The sequence below is a fragment of the Mustela putorius genome, unplaced genomic scaffold (genome assembly GCF_011764305.1).
Source record: "Mustela putorius furo isolate JIRA1106 unplaced genomic scaffold, ASM1176430v1.1 tig00000788_pilon_pilon_pilon, whole genome shotgun sequence".
Lineage (NCBI taxonomy): Eukaryota > Metazoa > Chordata > Mammalia > Carnivora > Mustelidae > Mustela > Mustela putorius.
In genome coordinates, this window is record NW_025421481.1 from 2,471,953 (window position 1) to 2,491,443 (window position 19,491).

Sequence of the window (19,491 nt, forward strand, 5' to 3'; positions counted from 1 at the left end):
CTCTTCTCAGACCGCACAGTCCTATGGCTCCTAATTGTCTTGTTTCTTTTGTAGGTAAGTTTTCCATCGTGTTAAGGAGTATGGACAGGGCTAGGTGGTAGAAGCCAGCTGAGGCACTGGAAGGAAAAGGAATCTTCGTGTTCAGGTCCTGGGAAGGTCACTGTGGTCACAGCGCTGAGGGGTGTGGCGGGCTGAGGCGGGCTGGGGCAGCATGGGTGCGCATGTGGGCTCTGGAGTCCCACTTCCTCAGCGTGGGCCCTGGCCTCACTGCTCCCGTGCAAGCAGCTTCTTGACCATCCTGAAGCCGTGGTTTGCTCCCCTGTAAAATTGGCCTGATGCTCTGGTGGGCCCAGGGGTGGCTTGTCGTGTAGACCAGGGTATGCCTGGAGCAGGAGAGGCACGCCGAATGTCACCGCCTCTGCCTTCCCCTGAAAAGCCGTACGGATGAGCTCTTGGCAGGGCAATGCCCCCTCCTCAGCCTTGCCCGTCCGACACCTGCCGTCAGGTGGGTCCCCAGCTCCTCTGTCAGGTTGGATTTTGTGTTGGGGGCTGTGGAGCCAATGGCACAAGGCAGAGGGGGAGGCAGACTGGCTGTCTCCACAGCCCCATTTTGTACCCACGATTTAAGTTCTGACTAGGGATCTAGGGAAAGCCTATGCTTGTTCTCCTCGCAGGCACACCGGCAAGGCTTTGCTAGTGCCAGCTGTATACTCCTCATCCGGTCTCGGTTATGCCTAGAGGCAGGTACAGTTTTCGTTCCCCATTTTAAAAATGACGTTGAGACCCAAAGAGGTTCCATTGCTTGTCCAGGTACTATTCCTACTAATGACGGAAGCTGGGGTTTGAACCCCGGGCAGACTCTTCAGATCTGTGCTCCTAATGTTTGTATTTCTTATAGCCACATGGGGCCACGTAAAGTACTTTACGGTTTGATCCTCGCACTGGTTGAGGCTGCATCGGGGTGTGGCTGGCCGTGGCCCAGAGCCTGGGGCCCGGTCCCGTGGGCTGCTGCACCTGTGGGCGCACCTCCTGCGGGTTCCCACTTGCCGGAGCGGACTCCTCTCACCTCTCACCTCACCGCTGCTTTTGAGTTGACATTCAGTCGTGACCGGGGCAGCCTGGGAGGCTGTGAACCTGGGTTAGGGCAGGGCCTCGTGTGGGGGCAGGAAAATGACTCACCCAGCAGAGTTGTTCTACTTTTTATAGTTTCCTTCTAGGTTAGAGACTTAGGCGGGTGCACACCTGAGCAGGAGCTCTGCCCCAAGGTCCCTGCCCAGAATGTTCAGGAAGTACAAGGCCTCCGTTGTTTTCAAAGGCTGGAAGTTGTAGCAAGTTAAAGAAGATGGGGGGAGGGGCAAAATACTAATGAATCCCCGGGGGTATTTTTGAAAGTTATAGAAGGGCGGAGAACAGAAGGAGGCTGAAATTATATTTTAATTCTCCTTACATATCAAGTATAAATTACATTTTGTATGTATTTTAATGCCATCCTGGTGATTTTATAAGATAAGCAGCCTGTTCGCATTAGACTCGCAGCGCGTCTTTCGTCCTCCCACTGTCTGTGGTGCTGGGTGGACTTTCCGTCATTCCTTCTGTGACCTCCTTGCCACGGATGTCTTGTTTCTCAAGCACCTTCCCTAGAGAAGCAGCTGGGAACAGACGTTTTTCTCCGTGACGCTCTGGAGTGGGCAGTGCCAGGTGAGGAGACATGAGAGCTTTCAGTCCCCAGCAAGGGGCACCTGCTCACGGCATTGGCGGCAGGGTCGCTCTTCCTCCAAAATTTATCTTTCCCTTCCTGGAGGAGCTGGATTCATTTGCAGATTCTCCCGCAGCTTCCGGACACAGGCAGAGGGCAGATGTTACCCTGGCTTTTTAATAGGTGAAGAAACTGGCCTGGACTGTCACATAGCCTTTGGGGTCATCCCTCTCGGAGGTGGCTCCCAGGCTTCCTGCCTGTGTCTTGGGGTTTAGTCCACCCGAGCCTCATGAGTGGTTTTTCCCACCTTTGCACTGACCTTCTTAGGTCAGAGTGTCAGCTGGTAGAAGGATGATCGAGATAAAGCTAGCTTTTCTCTCCCTAATGTATTAAAACAAAAATGGCAACATAGACCCCACCCACCCCAAAGCAAACCCTACCCCCAAAGCAAAGGGAGGCCATGTACTTTGTTGAGGTGGGCATTGTGACATCAGTGGTTGAAGAGCCTGGGCCCCTAGAGCCAGAAAGCCTGGGGTCTGGTCCTTTCCCACCACTTTGGTGACCTTTGTAAGATTCGTGACCTTTCTGGGCCTCAGTTGCCTCTGCTGGGAAATGGGAAGATGTTAGTGCTTCCCCCTAGGATTGCTGAGAAGTAAGTGAATGACTGTGTGGAGTTCACACCTGGCATCCCTAGTAGGGGTTATTTTTCCTGCTCTTGTTACCCACGGAATCCTGGTGGTGGTAGTGGCAGCAGCACCTTCTTGCCTGTTACTTGTAGCCATTACCTGTGGCACATCTCGCCTCCTCGTGACAGTGACATCTTGCACCTGGGCTGAAAAATCCCAGCAGTTGCCCGAGGTCTGAAAGTCACTGCTCTTGCTATTTGAGTCTAACTGCACCGCCTGTGATTTTTCCAGAGGCCTCAGTGTTGTCCCCGATGAAGAAGTCATTGAAATGTACGAGGGGTCCCACGTGCCTCTGGAACAGATGAGCGACTTTTATGGAAAGGTAATGAGAGATTATTTATTTAAAGCAGTCTGTCAGCAGACACGGCCTGGTAAACTTAGAATCTCTCTGAGCGCCTCTGTGGAACTGACAAGGGACTTTGAGACTGTTTCAGGACTTTTGGGCCCAGGATTTGAGAAGCTGGTCTGGTGGCATCTCTCCTAGGCCCCTCATGATTCCCCTTTCTTAGCTCTTTCCTTCCTACCTGATGATGATTTTTTTTTTTTTTTTTTTTTAAAGATTTTTTCTTTATTTATCTGACAGAGATCACAAGTAGGCAGAGAGGCAGGCAGAGAGAGAGGAGGAAGCAGGCTCCCTGCAGAGCAGAAAGCCCGATGTGGGGCTCGATCCCAGGACCCTGGGATCATGACCTGAGCCGAAGGCAGAGGCTTAACCCACTGAGCCACCCAGGCGCCCCAATGATTCTTAATACCTTCCTTGCACCGGCCCCTGTCTACAGCCCCCTACCCCAAGGGATGTCCCCACTTTATAGATGAAGTCAGGGTAGCTCTAGTTGCCTTCTCTGAGATTGAGGACAGCAGGTCATCCTGGCCTTGAAGGGAAGTTTCTGTTTCTCTGACTTTTGTGGTTCTCTTTGCTTTCTGAATTTTTGCACATCTTATTAGGAGCACTCTTATTTACACTGTCAAAATGCAACAGAAGCTGCCCAGTCTGGTAAACTTGGGGTTACTAACTGCAGGCATTCAGAGAAAGGCTCTTTCGCAGGCTCACACATGGCTGTGTGAGGGCACTCACGTTCAGGAGAGCTACATGGTTTTCTGTGCCATTCCATGGGCAGTAGTCTATTTGACGGCTTCCCTCTGGGTTTGACAAGAGAGTGTGAGCTGGAAGTTAGAACTTACAGGAATGTGAGAGTGATTAGATTTTTGGGGGGGAAAATCAGAGCATTGCCTTGGATTTGCCGGTTATGCTTAAGAGTACGATGTCAGCTCTGTGGGGAATGATGAGAAATAAGGTGAACGCTTCTACTTTGCTATTATTAGAACTGTCCTTGGGGTGCGGGATCCAGATGTTGATGACCAGAACCCCCCCCCGGGGAAATGTCCCGTCTGGTTCTGCTGTGGTGTTGGCCTCCGTTTCTGACTCTGTCCACCCTGCCTGCAGAGTTCTCATGGAAACACCATGAAGCAGTTCATGGACATCTTCTCCCTGCCAGAGATGTCCCTCCTGTCCTGTGTGAATGAATACTTCCTCAAGAACAACATTGACTATGAGCCTGTGCATCTGTACAAAGATGTAAAGGTGAGAGGCAGGGGTGCCACATCTCACACAGGGTTTTAGCAGAAGGGACAGCATTGTTAGCCTCCTTGGGCTGGGCATTTGCCTGGGATCTCTTTTATTTATGGTTTTACCATGAAAATTGTTAAGAACAATCTTACATCAGGACAATTGGAAGTCAGTGTAACTTTGTGTTAAAGGAAGAGAGCGCTCATATTGCTATCGGGATTTCTAATTCTTGCTGACTGAAGCCAGCCCCGGTGCATCTGGTCAGAGAGGTGGTTGGTGGCTGAGGTCCAGCCCGAGCCCACCTGTGGAGGGGGTGACTTCACACACAGGCTACAGCCCTGGGAACTGCTGTTGCTCAGAGCAGGCTTTTCTCTTGTACACGGAGGTTCCATGCAGGCCTTTCCAGGCCCTGCAGAAGCTGTGGGAAGACCCAGTTGGAGAGGTGGATAGACAGCTGTGAAACTTACATGCAGATATAGGCACATCATTTATGTAACTTTGTATTTGTGTATTTTGATTTGTGTTCACATGTGTTTATATTCTTTAAACTCTGCACTTTTTTCAGAACTTAAAAATGTGTTCATGTATTAATTTATACTAACAATACACATGTATATCACATACATGTATATATTAATAAGTGTGTATTGTTATGTGTATATTTATATATGTAATATGTATTATTTAAGTACTTATATGTTTATGACTAATTTTAAGTTTCGACTGCCTTAAATCATGGGTTTTGGGAAGATGGTGGATTAATTCTCATTTCTCAGTAATAGTCTGTTTTTTTTTTTTTTTTTTTAAAGATTTTTATTGATTTATTTGACAGAGAGAGATCACAAGTAGACAGAGAGGCAGGCAGAGAGAGAGAGGAAGGGAAGCAGGCTCCCTGCCGAACAGAGAGCCCGATGTGGGACTCGATCCCAGGACCTTGAGATCATGACCTGAGCTGAAGGCAGCGGCTTAACCCACTGAGCCACCCAGGTGCCCCTCAATAATAGTCTGGTATTATTTGAACTAAAACTGAGTAGTTTCTATTCTCCTTTTTGTGTGCACAAATGCTTTATCTTTAAGAATCTTTATAATATCAAAATATCAAATATATCAAATATCAAAAATATCAAAGATATTAAGTATCTTTAAGAATCTTTAAGTATCAAAAAATAAATAAAAGAACCACTTGTAGTTATATGACCCTCACAGTCATGAGGAGAGCTGTTTACCAGATGCTGCCAACAGAGAGCATTTAGGTCTATTCCTGGCTCTGGCTTTCAGAGAGCTTCACGCATATAACTAATTAAGTTCTCACAATCAGGTCTGGAGGTAGGTGCTATTATTCCTCTCATTTTACAGATAAAGGTATTAAGGCACTGAGAGGTTGAGTCACTTGCCCTGAGTCACACAGCTAGTAAGTGGTAGAGCCTAGATTTGCAGCCGGGAAGATTGGCTCTGGCTTGCTCTATGAACCCCTGCTTCTCCCGATGTGAGTTTGAGACAAGCCTGTGCCTGAGGTTGAGTTTGTAGTCCGGAGGTGTCACGCTTGGTGGCGATCTACCAGTTTTTGAAGGCTGATGGTCCAGTTTTGCCTGCAGCCCAGTCCCCTGCTGTTTCCCCCCGGAAAGTTTCCGTGTGCCTCCAGGAGAGCCACCTCTGCGGTGGACCTACTTAGTGCCCCTGCGAGCGGCGCTGTGCTCCGACCCTCGCCAGGCGTCGGGCTGCTGTAGCCTGCGGTGGCCGGTGAGGGACTCACGGCCTCCTCTTCCCTGTCTGTCAGCCGCACCACATCTCCTGCCTGAGTCAGCATCTCGCTGACCACTCCTCACCTCACTGAATAGAAGAAGAGCTGTCATTGGTCTCGGCCTCTTTCTCTGGAGGAGAGAACCTGCTCTTGGGGTCTAGGGAGGGCGCACGGATAAAAAGAGCCATAATTCCCCTTGTCCAGATGCCCCGTAGTCATCAGTTCGTGAGACTGCCTAGAAATTGCCATTTACCCTGTGGAATTTTATTCAGAATTGTTCTCACAAGTTACCTCCCTCCTCTGTGACCCTTCTGCAAACTGCCACTGTCACCATGGAAACCTAAGCGTTGGCCGCCTGTGTGAAATGGCCCAGCACTGAGATTTCATCTGGTGTTCAGCCGGCCAGGCTTCTAAAGACAGACATCGTCGCAAATGTCACTTTTCTTGTCACTCAGGCTGTCTCACGGACCGTCCCACTGATTAGAAGCCTCTCTTTTGACAGGATTCAATTCGAGACGTGCACATCAAAGGAATCATGTACAGCGCGATCGAAGCAGATATTGGTACGTAGCCAGCACTGTCGCGAGGGCCGCCTCAGCCTGTCCCTCTTCCGGGCCACGAGCGGCTGTCGTTGTCATTCCCAGTGGCGACCCGGGGCTCAGCGCCTCCCGCCGGTGCAGCGTGGACGTGAGGACCTTGCTTCCTCGCACCTCGGACGTCCCCCTCCCCTTTGTCTCAGGACTCGACCTAATCCTGACCCAGAAAGACAGGCGCTGGCCATGGCAGGCAGGTCCGTAGTATGTTCCCATGGATCAAGGTGGCGGAGTCCTGGTCCCTGAGGTTCCAGGCACTGCTAGGCCAGCCTGGACCACGCTTGCTTGAGACGTTTCCACCCCTGAGGGCCCCAGCCGTGCTGGACCTAGAGGCCCCGCTTAGGGAGCCCCTGCAGACTGACCGCCTTGACACTGACTCCGTGTGTGAACGTTTCTCTTGCCCTCAGAGAAGTACATCTGCTACGCTGAGCAGACCCGCGCGGTGCTGGCCAAGCTGGCCGACCACGGCAAGAAGATGTTTCTCATCACCAACAGCCCCAGTAGTTTCGTGTAAGTGGTTGTGGGTGTCCCTCCTGGCTCCTGGCTCACGTCTTGTCTTGTGTCCTGTTTACCTTCACGGTTGAAAATTTGAAAGAAAACATTGCAAAAGTAGTGAATCCCTTTCTTATTAGACTCACCTGGCCGATATGTTGTTTCAGGGACAAAGGGATGAGGTATATTGTTGGAAAAGACTGGAGGGACCTGTTTGATGTGGTCATCGTTCAGGCCGAGAAGCCAAGCTTCTTTAATGATAAGCGGAGGTGAGCATCTCTCTTTCTGGGAGAACTAGATTGTCGCCCTTTGCTGCCCTGACTTGGTGAAGTCTGGAAAATCAGATGCATCTGACATTGTAGCTTTTGATTTTGAACCGTGTGGCAAGTGATTACAGGGTGCGTGGGATTAGTGCACAGCGGTCACACAGTGGTCGGCTTGGCTCGCACCAACTGAGATGGTTCCCACTTCAGCCCTAGGGGTCAGGCTCTAAGAAAAAGAGCCTATCAAGCAATGAGAAAACCAAACTTAGTATTAATTACATCCAAAGTTAGACTTGTTGATGCAGATGTGCTGTGAAGCTTAACGAAACAACAGTAACAACGAACCACCTGCTGGGCATTTTTGGTACATGCAGCTCTCAGTAGTGCATTTAAAATTACAGCTGGATTTTGCAATACTGCAACACAGGTTTTGTGCCAAGTGGAGTAAATCTCTACCAAGACTTAGGTAGTGTCTTCTTGCCACTGGCAGTAGAGGAGTGGGGAAGTTGTGGGTTACGACGGTTACTAGGGTGTGCTCTTAGCACTAATAGTTGGGGAGGGGGGTGTCAGGGATCCTAAAATGTCTTTCTTTTTTTTTTTTTAACATTTAAAATCATTTTTAAAAATTTTTTAAAGATTTTATTTATTTTGAGAGAGTGAGCAAGCACAAGTAGTGGGGAGGGACTGAGGGAGAACAAGAAGCAGACTCCCTACTTAGCTGGGAGCCTGATGTGTGGGACCGGATCCCAGTTCTCTGGGGCCATGACCTGAGCCGAAGGCAGATGCTTAACTGACTTATCTACCCAGATGCCCCTAAAATGTTTTTCAGTGGTGGGATAGACCTCTTTACCAAGAGCCATCCCCCTGCCCCCTGCACCCATTTTTTGTCTTTGTTCTATATGCATGGAACACCTCCGCTCATCCCTTTTATTTATAGTGATGAAGATCAGAGACAACCTAAAGGAACATCCATGGGAGGGAATATTATACAGCCATTAAAAATGGTGTATTTGAGGGACGCCTGGGTGGCTCAGTTGGTTAAGCAGCTGCCTTCGGCTGAGTTCCTGATCCCGGCGTCCTGGGATCGAGTCCCACATCGGGCTCCTTGCTCAGCAGGGAGCCTGCTTCTCCCTCTGCCTCTGCCTGCCATTCTGTCTGCCTGTGCTCGCTCTCTCCCCCTCTCTCTCTCTGATAAATAAATAAAATCATTTTAAAAAAATGGTGTATTTGAGGGGTGCCTGGGTAGCTCAGTCATGTGGGCAACCGATTCTTGATTTTGGCTCAGTTCATGATTAGGGTCGTGGGATCGAGCCCCACATCGGGCTCCATGCCGACTGTGGAGCCTTCTTGGGATTCTCCCTCTCCGTTTCCCTCTTCTTGTCCCTGCTTGTGCTCTCTCTCTCAAAAAGGGAAAAAGATACTTTTGGGGAAAAAAAGCAGCGAGCACGTTAAAAACACATATGAAAGAATTTATAATCACATGGGAGATTGCTCACAACAGTAGAGAAAAAGATACAAATCGGTATACACAGTGATCTTCATTTATGTTCATAAAAAAGAGAAAGATAACAGATGTTATCTTTATAGACTGAAAGACACCTACTGAAAGCTTAGGTGTTTATACCTGGGCACTGGGATTAGGGGTCATTTCCCTTTTCTTCATTCTTTTCTGCATTTTCCAGATTTTTTGGAGTCAGTTTACATTTTTCTGATCAGAAAAGCAATCCAAATAAATGTTACCTTAAAAAAAGGCAGACGGGCCCCACATGCCTTGGACTTTTGTTCTTTTTTTTCCTTTTTAATATTAAAGTTCTAATTGGCTTTATTAAATGATTCATGAATTAGGCCACATAGCATCTAGCAAGTAGAGGGGAACTCCTGGAGGCCTTTATTCTTACTCCCCTTCTCCATGATAAAGTGATTTGTCTCATCCTCAGATCTGTTTTGTGTCTAGAGTGGCTGGATTTCAAGCACCGAGTGGGACACTGCGTAGTAAGGTGGTATTTCCATAAGCTGTGCTTGTGAAGCAGATTTTCTCTGTGTGATCAAATACATTTTAGGAAATCTGAAAGTTTCTCTCCCAGGAAGGTTTTCTAGAGGCCTCAGGGACTTTTAAGAGGGACATAAGTAGTGCCTAGTGTTCCCCAAATTTATCTGACCCTGGAGTTCTTTCCTTGCTAAATACCTTTTGGATCCTGGGGTCTGCAGTTTGGGATGTCTGTAGTGGGCCAGGTGGTGTGGTGGTGGAGTTTGGGCTCCAAGGCTTTTCCAGGTTTGTGCAGTCCCTTTCCGTTCCCACTGAGTAACTGTGCGGTGTTTCCTAGGCAGACAGCCTGCACGGTTCCCACGGGTCATAGTGTTTCCCTTTCTGTTGTTAGACCTTTCCGCAAGGTGAACGAGAAAGGTGTCTTACTCTGGGACAAGATCCACAAGTTGCAGAAAGGCCAGATTTATAAGCAGGTACCTCGTGACTGATTTCTCCTTTTTGTTCCTTTGCTTTGTGGTCAGTTATAATAACAGCCAGTGTTTGTTGAGGCCTCCTGTGTGCCTGGCATAGTTCTGAGTGTTCTCCTTGAATTAGCTATTTATAACTTGGCAACAAAACTTAAATTTAAGTCAGTGTATTTTCAGTGTGTTATGTCTAAATTAACTCAGAATTGAACAGGCTTTAAAAACAATTAAAGAATTACTTTCATAGTGTATACAATTTAAGATGTTAGTAGTAAACCTTGGATATTTCTCTTGAAAAAACGTTGAGTGACATGGTGTATTACCTTAAATTAGTGATTATTTCCTGATGAGCTGTGTTTTGTATACAATTTTGATATATTTTAGTATCCGTGAAGCTTTCAAATGTTTGAATAAGTGATTGAATCACTGACTCTTGTGTTACTGAAGTTTGTTTTATCTCATCCTTTAAAATTTTTGTATTTCTGTAAGATTTATAAAACACATGAAAGTCTTTATAAAACAGACGAAGTACTGCGTGGTTAAAAAACTTGAAACCTTCCTGGTGGATTTGTAACACACTGCTGCACTGGGCAGTAAGTCTGTTTTCCAGATGTTGGAAGATTTGCTTTGATATCGCTATCCCACTACTAGCACGTTAGACCAAGGGAATTATTAGGACGTAGCTCAGACTGTGCTACAAGAATACTTGCCGTGAGTTACAAAATAGATAACAGAGTACATGTCCAACATTAGAGGATTGGTAAAAGGAACCACAGTATTTCTCGCTACTGAAGTGGTAGATTAGTATTCACTGACATGGTTATAGAATGCTCCATGTAAAAATATCATTACGGAGAGGTATGTACCATATGAATCATTTCTGCAAAGTGCATTTGACTTAGAAGAAACATCTGAGAGAATTCATGCAAAGGTGTTTTTATCTTTTATGTTTTGGTACTTAGAATTGTGTATAAAATTAAAACTTTTGCTAAGTTTTAAAAAATCAGTATTTTGGGTTACAATAAGTATATAGGTTTCTATCTCAGATGATACAATCTCTCTCTTTTTCTATTGTTGCAGGGCAATCTATATGAATTTTTGAAGCTTACTGGATGGAGAGGATCCAAAGTGTTGTATTTTGGTGACCACATATACAGTGACCTGGCGGTGAGGAGCTTTTTTTTCCTTTTCTTTGCTGGGAGACAGATGTGTTAGTCTCACTTCCTAAGGAATTTCTCTTATTTAAGACCGTGTTTATACTTTCATAAAAATGGGACAAGGTTGCCTTTTTGGGGGGGGGGTGTCTCAATTTTTACATAATGGAATGGATCAGAGGTGTAAAAAGTAAATTTTTTTTGAAATGATAGAAATTAGTAATTTACTCAGGATTTATGAGAAAAATCTTTCCATTCAGGTAATAGTAAGAAATAAATGCCAGTCTTTTTGTTTTTATTAAAACATCCGAGGCGGACAAAGAAGAATTCATAAACGTTAGTCAGGGCTTCTTTTGCAAGTTCAAAAACTGGCATTTCCAGGAAACAGCTATTCTGAGAAAGTGAGGCATTTCATGCCCACTGGCATAACTAGAGCAGCATCGCAGGACATGAATTATGACTTAATCTATAATTGGAACAAGGCTGAGTCAGTCACGTTTCCTGCCATGCCCGGCTCCTGGTGCGGTGCGATTCTGTTTGCTCAGTGAGCCCAGGCTGGTGGCATCAGACTTCAGACCATCTGCTGGAGGCAGAGGTGGAGGGGTGATTCCAGTGCCTGTGTGTGGACACACTCTTGCTGGGTGATTCCATGCCCCCTGCATGGTCACGTCTGTCCAGCAGGCTGAGGGTCTAGTGGAAGGAATCATGGGCTCAGAACTGGAAGACAGGTTTCCATCCCAGCTCTACTATTTTCAGCTGGGTGGCCTTACACACAGCCTCCAAGCTCCGATGTCCTCATTTGTGAGAAGAGTGAAGTAAGATAATGTATGTAAAAGTGATAAGTTGAAATATAAAGTGCTACCTTCAGGATTTTGGCACTACCAGAATGTTCCGCTGAGTGACATGATGTCACAGACATTTGCCTCTTGCTGAGGGGTGTCTTTGGGTCTTGATGAGATAACTGTGTGCTGCCCTTGAGGTATGTGGGTCTGTGAACGCGCATGGACACACACACACACACACACACACACACATACAGGTCTTAGCATTATGAGAGGTGCTCACAAGGCAGTAGTTTCTTCAAGTGTGGTCCCTGTGACATCAGTACCACCTGGGAAACTTATTAGAAATGCAGTTTCTCAGGTCTCACATCAGATCAGAAGATCTGGTGGGGCTTGGCCATCTGTTTTTTAAACAGCTTTTCACACTGAAATTTGATATCAAGGTAATAATTGCCTCAGAATAAGTTAGGAACTGATCCCTCCTCTTCAGTTTTTGGGAGAGTTTGAGAAGGATTGGTGTTAATTCCTCTTTAACTGTTTGGAGGAATTCACCAGTGAAACCGTCTATCTGGTCCTGGGCTTTTCATTGTTGGAAGGGTTTTGATTTCTGATTCAATCGCCTTACTAGTTAGAGGTCTTTTCAGTTTTTGCATTTCTTCATAAGTTAGTCTTGGTGGATTATATGTTTCTGGGAATGTCATCTAGGTTATTCAGGTTGTTGATGTATTGTAGGTTGTTGATGTTTGTAGCTTTTACAATTCTTTTTATTTCCGTAGAATTGGTAGTATTATCACTACTTAAATTTCTGATTTTAGTAATATGAGTGTTCTGGGTTTTTTTTGTCTTTGTCTAGTTCCTTATGGTGTGAAGTTGTTAATTTGGGATATTTCTTTTTTCACATATGTATGGCTATGGCTATACTGTGTATATAGTGTATGGCTATAAATTTCCCTCTGAGTACTGCATTTGCTGCATCCCATAGGTTTCATTATGTCACATGTGCATTTGTGTTTAAATTTGGCACAGGGTATTTTCTCATTTTTCTTATGATTTCCTTGACTTGTTGTTTGTTTAAGAGGGTGTTCTTTATTTCCATATTTTTGTGAAATTTTTAGTTTTTCCCTCTGTTGATTTCTAGCTTCACTGCTTGTGATCAATAAAGATACTCTGTATGATTTTAAAACTCATTACAACTTGTTTTGGGACCTAACATAAGTTCTGTCCTGGAGACTATTTCAAGTGCATGGAGAAAAATGTGCATTCTGCTTTTGTTGGGTGGCATGTTCTGCATATGTCTGTGAGTTCTCATTGGTCTTCAGTGTTGTTCAAGTCCTATATTTCCTGACTTGTTGTCTTTTGTTTGGTCATTTTTCTGTTATAGGAGTGGACTGTTGAAGTCTCCTGCTGTTACCACAGAGCTATTTTTTCCTTCAGTTCTGTTCATATCTGCTTCATAGATTGTGGCACTCTGATGCTTGGTGCATATATGGTTATAATTGTTATAACAATTGACCCTTTGTCATTATATAATTGTCATTCCTTGTGTCTTGTGACAGTTTTTGATTTAAGGTCTATTTTGTCTGATATTAGCATAGCACCCCTGCTCTCTTTTGGTTACTAATATCTTTTTTAAACCTTTCAATCTATGTGTGTCCTTAGATCTATGATGAGTCTCTTGGAGGGATGCCTGTCTGGCTCAGTTGGTGAAGCACGTGACTCTTGATCTTGGGGCTGTAGGTTTGAGCCCTGCATTGGGTGTAGAGATAATAAATAAATTAGTAAATAAAGTCTCTTGGAGCATATAGAGTTTGAAACAGTTCAACAGAGTTTGAAAACCACTGTTATAAAAGATCAATTCATTAACATGTCAGAATTAACATGTCAGAAATTATGTGGCAAAGCACATTATCCTTCAGGGAAGTCACCTTGGGAATGTAAATACTTCTAACTTTGCTCTTTGTCAACACACTTTTGGGTGCCCCTTTAAGAATAGATTTGAGAGCCACGTTGAGGCACAGGAGAGAATCAGTTTTATTATTAGTAATTTATTATCATATGCTTTAGTCTTAGAAATGTTCCAGGTGACTTTTTACTTATTTTCAGAAATAAAAGCTACCTTCAAAAGTTTGCCACCATTGGGAGTATTTAAAAGGTTATGCTGTAGGTTTTCATGTACTATAGGAGGAGAAATGCTGAAAGGTTTAAAGAAATTCAGTAGGTGAAGAAAGCAGGCAATATCCTTAGCTCTTGAGGAGCCGGGATTCTAGCTTTAGGTGAGTAGCCAGTGAACTCTGAAGATTTTAAACCTTATACCATTTTATTCCTTAAAACCTCAAAGCTTTCCTTTATTCTTCAGAATAAAAGCCTGATTTCCTACTGTTTCCTACAAGGCCCTGCTTGATCTGTCCTTCTAAAGCCCTCCTCTCTGAAGGCAGGACCTGCCTCTGCCCTTTCCTACTCATCTTTAGGCTCCCTGCCTGGCTGTTCCTTTACAACTCTACCTCCACACCCCCAACCCCAGCATGTTCCTGCCCAAGGGCCTTTGCACTTACTGTTTTCCCAGCCTGAATTGTTCTCCTCCCGCATAGCTCACACTTTCACTCTCCTTCCCTTCTGATCTCTTCTCAAACATCCCTTTATTGGCCTTGTTTCCCTAACCACTTTATATACGATGATAACTTTTTTCCTTCTTATTCTGCTTGATTTTTGACCATTGTATTTATCACCACCTGCCTTTGTACATACTTTGGTTTATTTTTTGCTTGTATTTCCCATGAGGGCAGAGATTTATCAGTTTTTGTTCATTGTTTTATCCTCATTGTCTAGAACAGGGCCTGGCACTTAGTAGTTGGATAAATATTTGCCAAATGAGAAAACAAATGACCATTTAGTATGCTGATTGTATAGCTTAGATTTCCTAGGATATATTTGTTGACAGATACTTTGGCTTAATTGTCAAATCACGAGTTCACTGTATCTGGCATGAGAAATGTGATCATGTATGTCTGTGTTGTAGGATCATTCCAAGCCTCACATTTTATAATTCCTCATAACCCACAAGGCCCAGCACACAGTGGGTGCTCCCCAGTGGTCTGTGGACGAATTGAATGAAGACCTCCAGTGGCATTTCAGTGGAGCCTCTTGTTCTGCCCCTGACCTAACTGTTGTTCTACAGACCATGGTTAATGATTTCAGACCCTGTGTTTCTGCAGGGGCTTGATTCACAGCCATTATTTCCAGAACAGAAACTCTCTTTGGGTGTTATGGTCAAAGCCTGGGGCTGACTTGGCTTAATTACATGTAATTGACTAAATTTGGCTTGGTTAGTAATTAGGCATTGCAATGAAAAAGGAATTCAGTGCACGCCTGTTGCGTCTGGGTCTGGGAAAGGGAACGGAATGGTTTAAATTCTTTCGAGAGGAGTGTTGACTTTTGGTGATCTTTGCGATCAGGATTTGACCCTGAAGCACGGCTGGCGAACTGGTGCGATTATCCCAGAGCTGAGGTCCGAGCTCAGGATCATGAACACGGAGCAGTACATTCAAACCATGACCTGGCTGCAGACCCTGACCGGGTTATTGGAGCAGATGCAGGTTTGGGATTTTTTTCTCTCTCTCCTCCTTTTTCTTTAAGTCTGAAGTTAGTCCTCTAATCCAAGTTATTTCAAATATTTTCTTTTAACTGTGGTTATAAAGCATGAAGCATAAGGCATCCTGCAGAATAACTCCTGGGGCTGTTTTGCCCCCAAGAGAGTGAAGACATCTTTAAAAGTGCCCCGCAAATTGATTGAGGAGAAGAGCTTTGTGGGGCCCTGTAAACGCAGGGGTCTATGTGGATTCCTCTGTCAGTGGAGATCCTGTGTCCTCGCTTCCCCACTAAAGCTCTCTCGGGAGACATCCTGTGGGATAGTAGGATTCGAGAACCTCTGCTGATGTGTGGGACCAGTCCTGCTTCTGCCTTGGGCCTGCTGCTGTGGTACTTCCCCATCGTGGGCCTCAGTTTCCCCATCTGCAAAATGCAGGGTCCTGTGGAATGAACCCCTCAGGCTGGGCATCACAGCTTGCTGGAGAGGGTCTCAAAGCAGAAGTCAGTATCTCTGCATATAGCCTCCACTTGATTTTGAACATAATACTTATAATTTCCTGGCTCAGTGGAGTTCAGTGGCAGTTTCTCCTTTGTGTAAGTTATGTAGCCAGTTTCAGACTGTTAGTGAGGAATGTTGTTTTTGGTGATTTTTCTGACCCACGGAAGCTACCCCTCACTTGTCGCTATGACCCACTCCCCCTTCTCCTGAGACACCTTGCTTCCTGCTTGGTTCAGCTGACCTGGCCTGCAGCTGTCCCAGCATGAGTGCTTTTTTAGGATAAGGAGCACGCTGCCCGCTCTCTTGGCTAACACACCTGTAGCTTCTGGCCACGGCCTGTGGCCCACCGCCTGCCAGCCCACTTTGGGAATGGGCAGGGGCCTGCCTTGCCCGGCCCAGCTGGCAGCCCGCATCGAGGCAGCTGGCAGTGAGCTCAGGCAGAGCTGTGAGAAGCGGCCGGCTGGGCCCTCGCTCCGGGGCCCACACATTCCGGAGCATGGGACCTTGCACGTCCCCTAGGCCTTGCTTCCAGTGGGCTCTGCCCACGTTGGTTCTTGGCTGGTCTGTGATGAGGATTTGTGATGCGTCCCTGACTATGCTTGTCTGTGAGGTGCTTTTCTAAAAATAAAAGGCATCAATTCTGGGTTAATGTAGCTTCAAGTGTGTACATAGATCAGACAATAATAATAGTTACTTTTCACAAGCCAGACGCTGTGTGGAGTGCTTATCCTGCACACACGAGTCATCAGTAGTCCTGGCTGTCCTTCGCAGGCAGGTACAGTTTTTCCACTTAGAATAAGGAAAATGAGTGTTTGAGAAGTCAGGCAGCGTGTCTGAGATTGTAAAATGACAAAGCAAGAACTTGAACTTAAGGCACATGTGATGTCCAAGTCCGAGCATTTGAGCACGACGTCAGAGCGCTTCCCTGCTCTTAGGGTTAGAGTTCTCCTTAGCTGTGGCAGTGCTGCCCCCCCCTCTGTCATGCTGGAGCCTGACAGACATAGACACGGGCTGCATGTGGATGGTGTCACTAAATTTTATTTTAAAAAATTAAAAAATTTTAAATTATTAATTGATAAAATTTTTAAATTATTAATTGAAAAAATTTTAAATTATTAATTGATTATTTTAGAGAGTGTGTGGGTGCACACAGGCACATGTTTGAGAGTGGGGGATGGGGGAGAGAGAGAATCTTCAAGCAGATTCCCCCTTCGAGTGTAAACCTCCCTGCCGCCCCTCACACCCCCTCCCTACCGCCCCCACACCCCTCCCCACCGCCCCCCACACCTCTCCCCACCCCTGCAATGCAGTACTTGATCTCACCACCCTGAGATCATGACCTGAGCCAAAACCAACGGTTGGATGCTTGACCAACTGAGCCACCCAGGTGCCCCACATTTTAGCTCTGAGGATAATTTTTTTGTTTTCTGTTCTCTGACCTGTATAAAAAGTTTGATGATTAAGGAGTTTGTGTTTTAGAGAATGGAAGGGCTGAAAATATTTCTCTGACTTTGGAAGTAATTATATAAGACATAAGGGGGGGAGGAAGAAGAGGGAGCTACCATTCACATTGCCAATCCCATTTTACAGGAGAGGGAATGGAGTCTGAAGGACAGATAACTTATCCTGAGTTCCAGAGTTCGTGAACAGCTGAACCAAGCTATTTGGAAATGTTCTAGACACCGCGTTCTAGAACCACACTCTAGACACAACACTATAGGACCCATGTTCTAGACGTGATGCCCTAGACGCCATGTTCTAGATACCATACTGGAGACACTGGTCCAGGCTTTATGTTCATTTTTTTCTCAGAACAACTCTTTGAAGTAGATACTAACACTCCCACTTTATAGGTGAAGCCCCCGGGGCACAGAGGAGGAGGAAAGTAACTTGGCAAGTAACGGGTGATGGTGCTGGGATGGGGACGTGGGCAGTCTGGCTCTAGAGTCTTCCTCACTCTCACCTCGGGCTCTAACTCTTTGCATAGCTTTCTGTCCGGTTAGCATCATGAGGATAGAGAGAAGTAGGGCAGATAATGAAAAAAAAAAAAAAAATCCAGCCGAGTGTCCTTTCTCATGTTCTTCCTCTTCCCCTTCCTCCTGCCCTGCTGCCGCCATGTTCACGTGAAAAGCTAAATATTTCCAGTGACTTTCTGCCTCATATCTCTAGACACTCCCCTTTCGGGGTAATTTTCAGAAATGTAGTCCTTTATTTGGACTCTTTGCTGAAGAGAAAAACATCCTCAGAGCTTGGGTTTGATTTTTTAATTTGTGAAGCCAGCAGAGTGTCGTTGGGGGCCAAGTGTGATGAATTAAATAGAAGTATATAATTTTGGCTTTGAGTAGCTGTAAAGAATAAAGATAATTTGGTTTAACTAACCTCGAAAGTAGAGTCCAAAATGATGTGGTGGATGGTGGCAGTGCTGGTTGACGGCAGTAGACAGCCTTCCCAGGTTCTCGTGTCACAACCACATTTAGCTCCGGGTTTGGCCGATTTCTGCAAAGGGCCAGGTCAGTCAGTGTGTCGTGCTGTGTGGGCCAAGCCGTCTGTCACTGCTGCTCAGCTGTGCTTGTGGCCGAGAGCAGCCCGGGACAGTGCGGACCATGTGTAAACGATGGGGCGTGGTTGTGTCCCTGTGGCTTTCTTGATGGACACTGAGATGTGAATGTCCTCTCATTTTTGTGTGTCATAAAATTGTTCTTTTGATTCCCACACCCCCAAGCATTTAGAAAGGAACTTACTCTTCAGCACGGAAGCCGATGGGAAAAACGGGTGGTGGGCTGGATGTGGCCTCCCCTGGTAGAGGTTCGGGGCGGCTGGACTGTAGGGCCACACTCACACTGGGCGGGAGGGCTGGTGTGCTGGTGGAGTGTGACTTGCCTTGTTGCTCCTGTGGAGCTGATTATGCTAATTAACGACTGGGGCCAAAGATGGGACCGGCCTCTCGGCCTCTCGGCCTCTCGTGTGGGCTTCTGGTGAGTCTTCACTGATGTTAACGACCCACTTGGGCGTGCATAGTTTCACTTAAAGATTAGTTATCACTAATGAGCACTTCTTTTGAAGCAGTTTAAAATAGATTTCAGACACCTGCGACTTACTGAAAAGTTTGGCTTTTGGGGGGAGCAGAGCTGGAGAAAGACGTGCCTCAAGGAAAAATAGCCTTTTTTTTTAAACAGAAGAGACTTGAGCATGTACAAAAGCTGATGGGGGGTGGGCGCCAGGGGAGGAGGCTGAGGTTCTGACAGTGATGGTAAGCGGTGGAGAAAGGTTCCCAGGAGGGCAGAGTGGGGCACATGATGTCTGCTCCATCTCTGGAAGAGCTGGGGAATGTGCCTTGAGCTGGGAGACCTGAGGTTGCCCTTCCGGTCTGCAGAGCCGGCCCTGGGGAGGAGGATTCTCATGTCCTCTGGCAGCTAAGTTTCAGAAAGAGAGCACAGGGAGATTCACTTTGGTAATCCCTATGCCCGTCACCAGAGCATGCTCCCATCCTGCATTTATGGGCAGAGTAAGGGAGAAGACGTCTCTCCCTCCTGCTTAGACAGGGACGGAAGTGCCCAGTTTATGGGCTGAGAAGGGTGTGTGGGCAGAGCTGGGGGCGTTCCTGCTCACAGACTGACCCCTCACTCTCTGTGGTGTTTTGTGGTTTTATCACGGTCTGTTTACCTCCAAGGGGGCCTCTGTCTTGTCCTCTCTTGTATCTTCAGCATCAAGCACAATGCTGGGCACATAGGTGTGCTGTACAGATATGTTTGCGTGTGCACGTGTGTATAGAAATTACACATTTTACCTCTTCTGATCTAGTCGCATATTTTGTTGATCCTAAATGCTAGAGTGAGTAATTTCTTGAATAAAATGTGAAAACTAATTAAAATCATGTTTACAGAGCCTCTGTCAGCACCTCCGGAAGTGTTGAGGCAGTCTTCCAGTGCTCCGGAAGTAACAGCCAGTGGTCGTCCAGTGGCAGCTGCCTCCCACTGATACA

At 46.1% G+C, this 19,491-nt stretch overlaps 1 protein-coding gene across 3 annotated transcripts in view; it reads left to right on the forward strand.

The window, feature by feature from the left end:
• NT5DC3 (5'-nucleotidase domain containing 3) overlaps positions 1-19,491 on the forward strand; it is a 62,044-nt gene that overhangs the window by 34,921 nt on the left and 7,632 nt on the right. For all 3 annotated transcript variants that reach the window (XR_006608031.1, XM_004743023.3, XM_045084772.1), the window contains exons 5-12: positions 2,614-2,704; positions 3,827-3,964; positions 6,193-6,253; positions 6,691-6,793; positions 6,943-7,044; positions 9,417-9,498; positions 10,570-10,656; positions 14,878-15,018. Coding sequence is in view for 2 of the 3 variants with exons in the window: in XM_004743023.3 (XP_004743080.2) it covers positions 2,614-2,704; positions 3,827-3,964; positions 6,193-6,253; positions 6,691-6,793; positions 6,943-7,044; positions 9,417-9,498; positions 10,570-10,656; positions 14,878-15,018 (805 nt within the window). In the remaining variant the exon portion in view is untranslated. The remainder of the gene's footprint in view (positions 1-2,613; positions 2,705-3,826; positions 3,965-6,192; positions 6,254-6,690; positions 6,794-6,942; positions 7,045-9,416; positions 9,499-10,569; positions 10,657-14,877; positions 15,019-19,491) is intronic.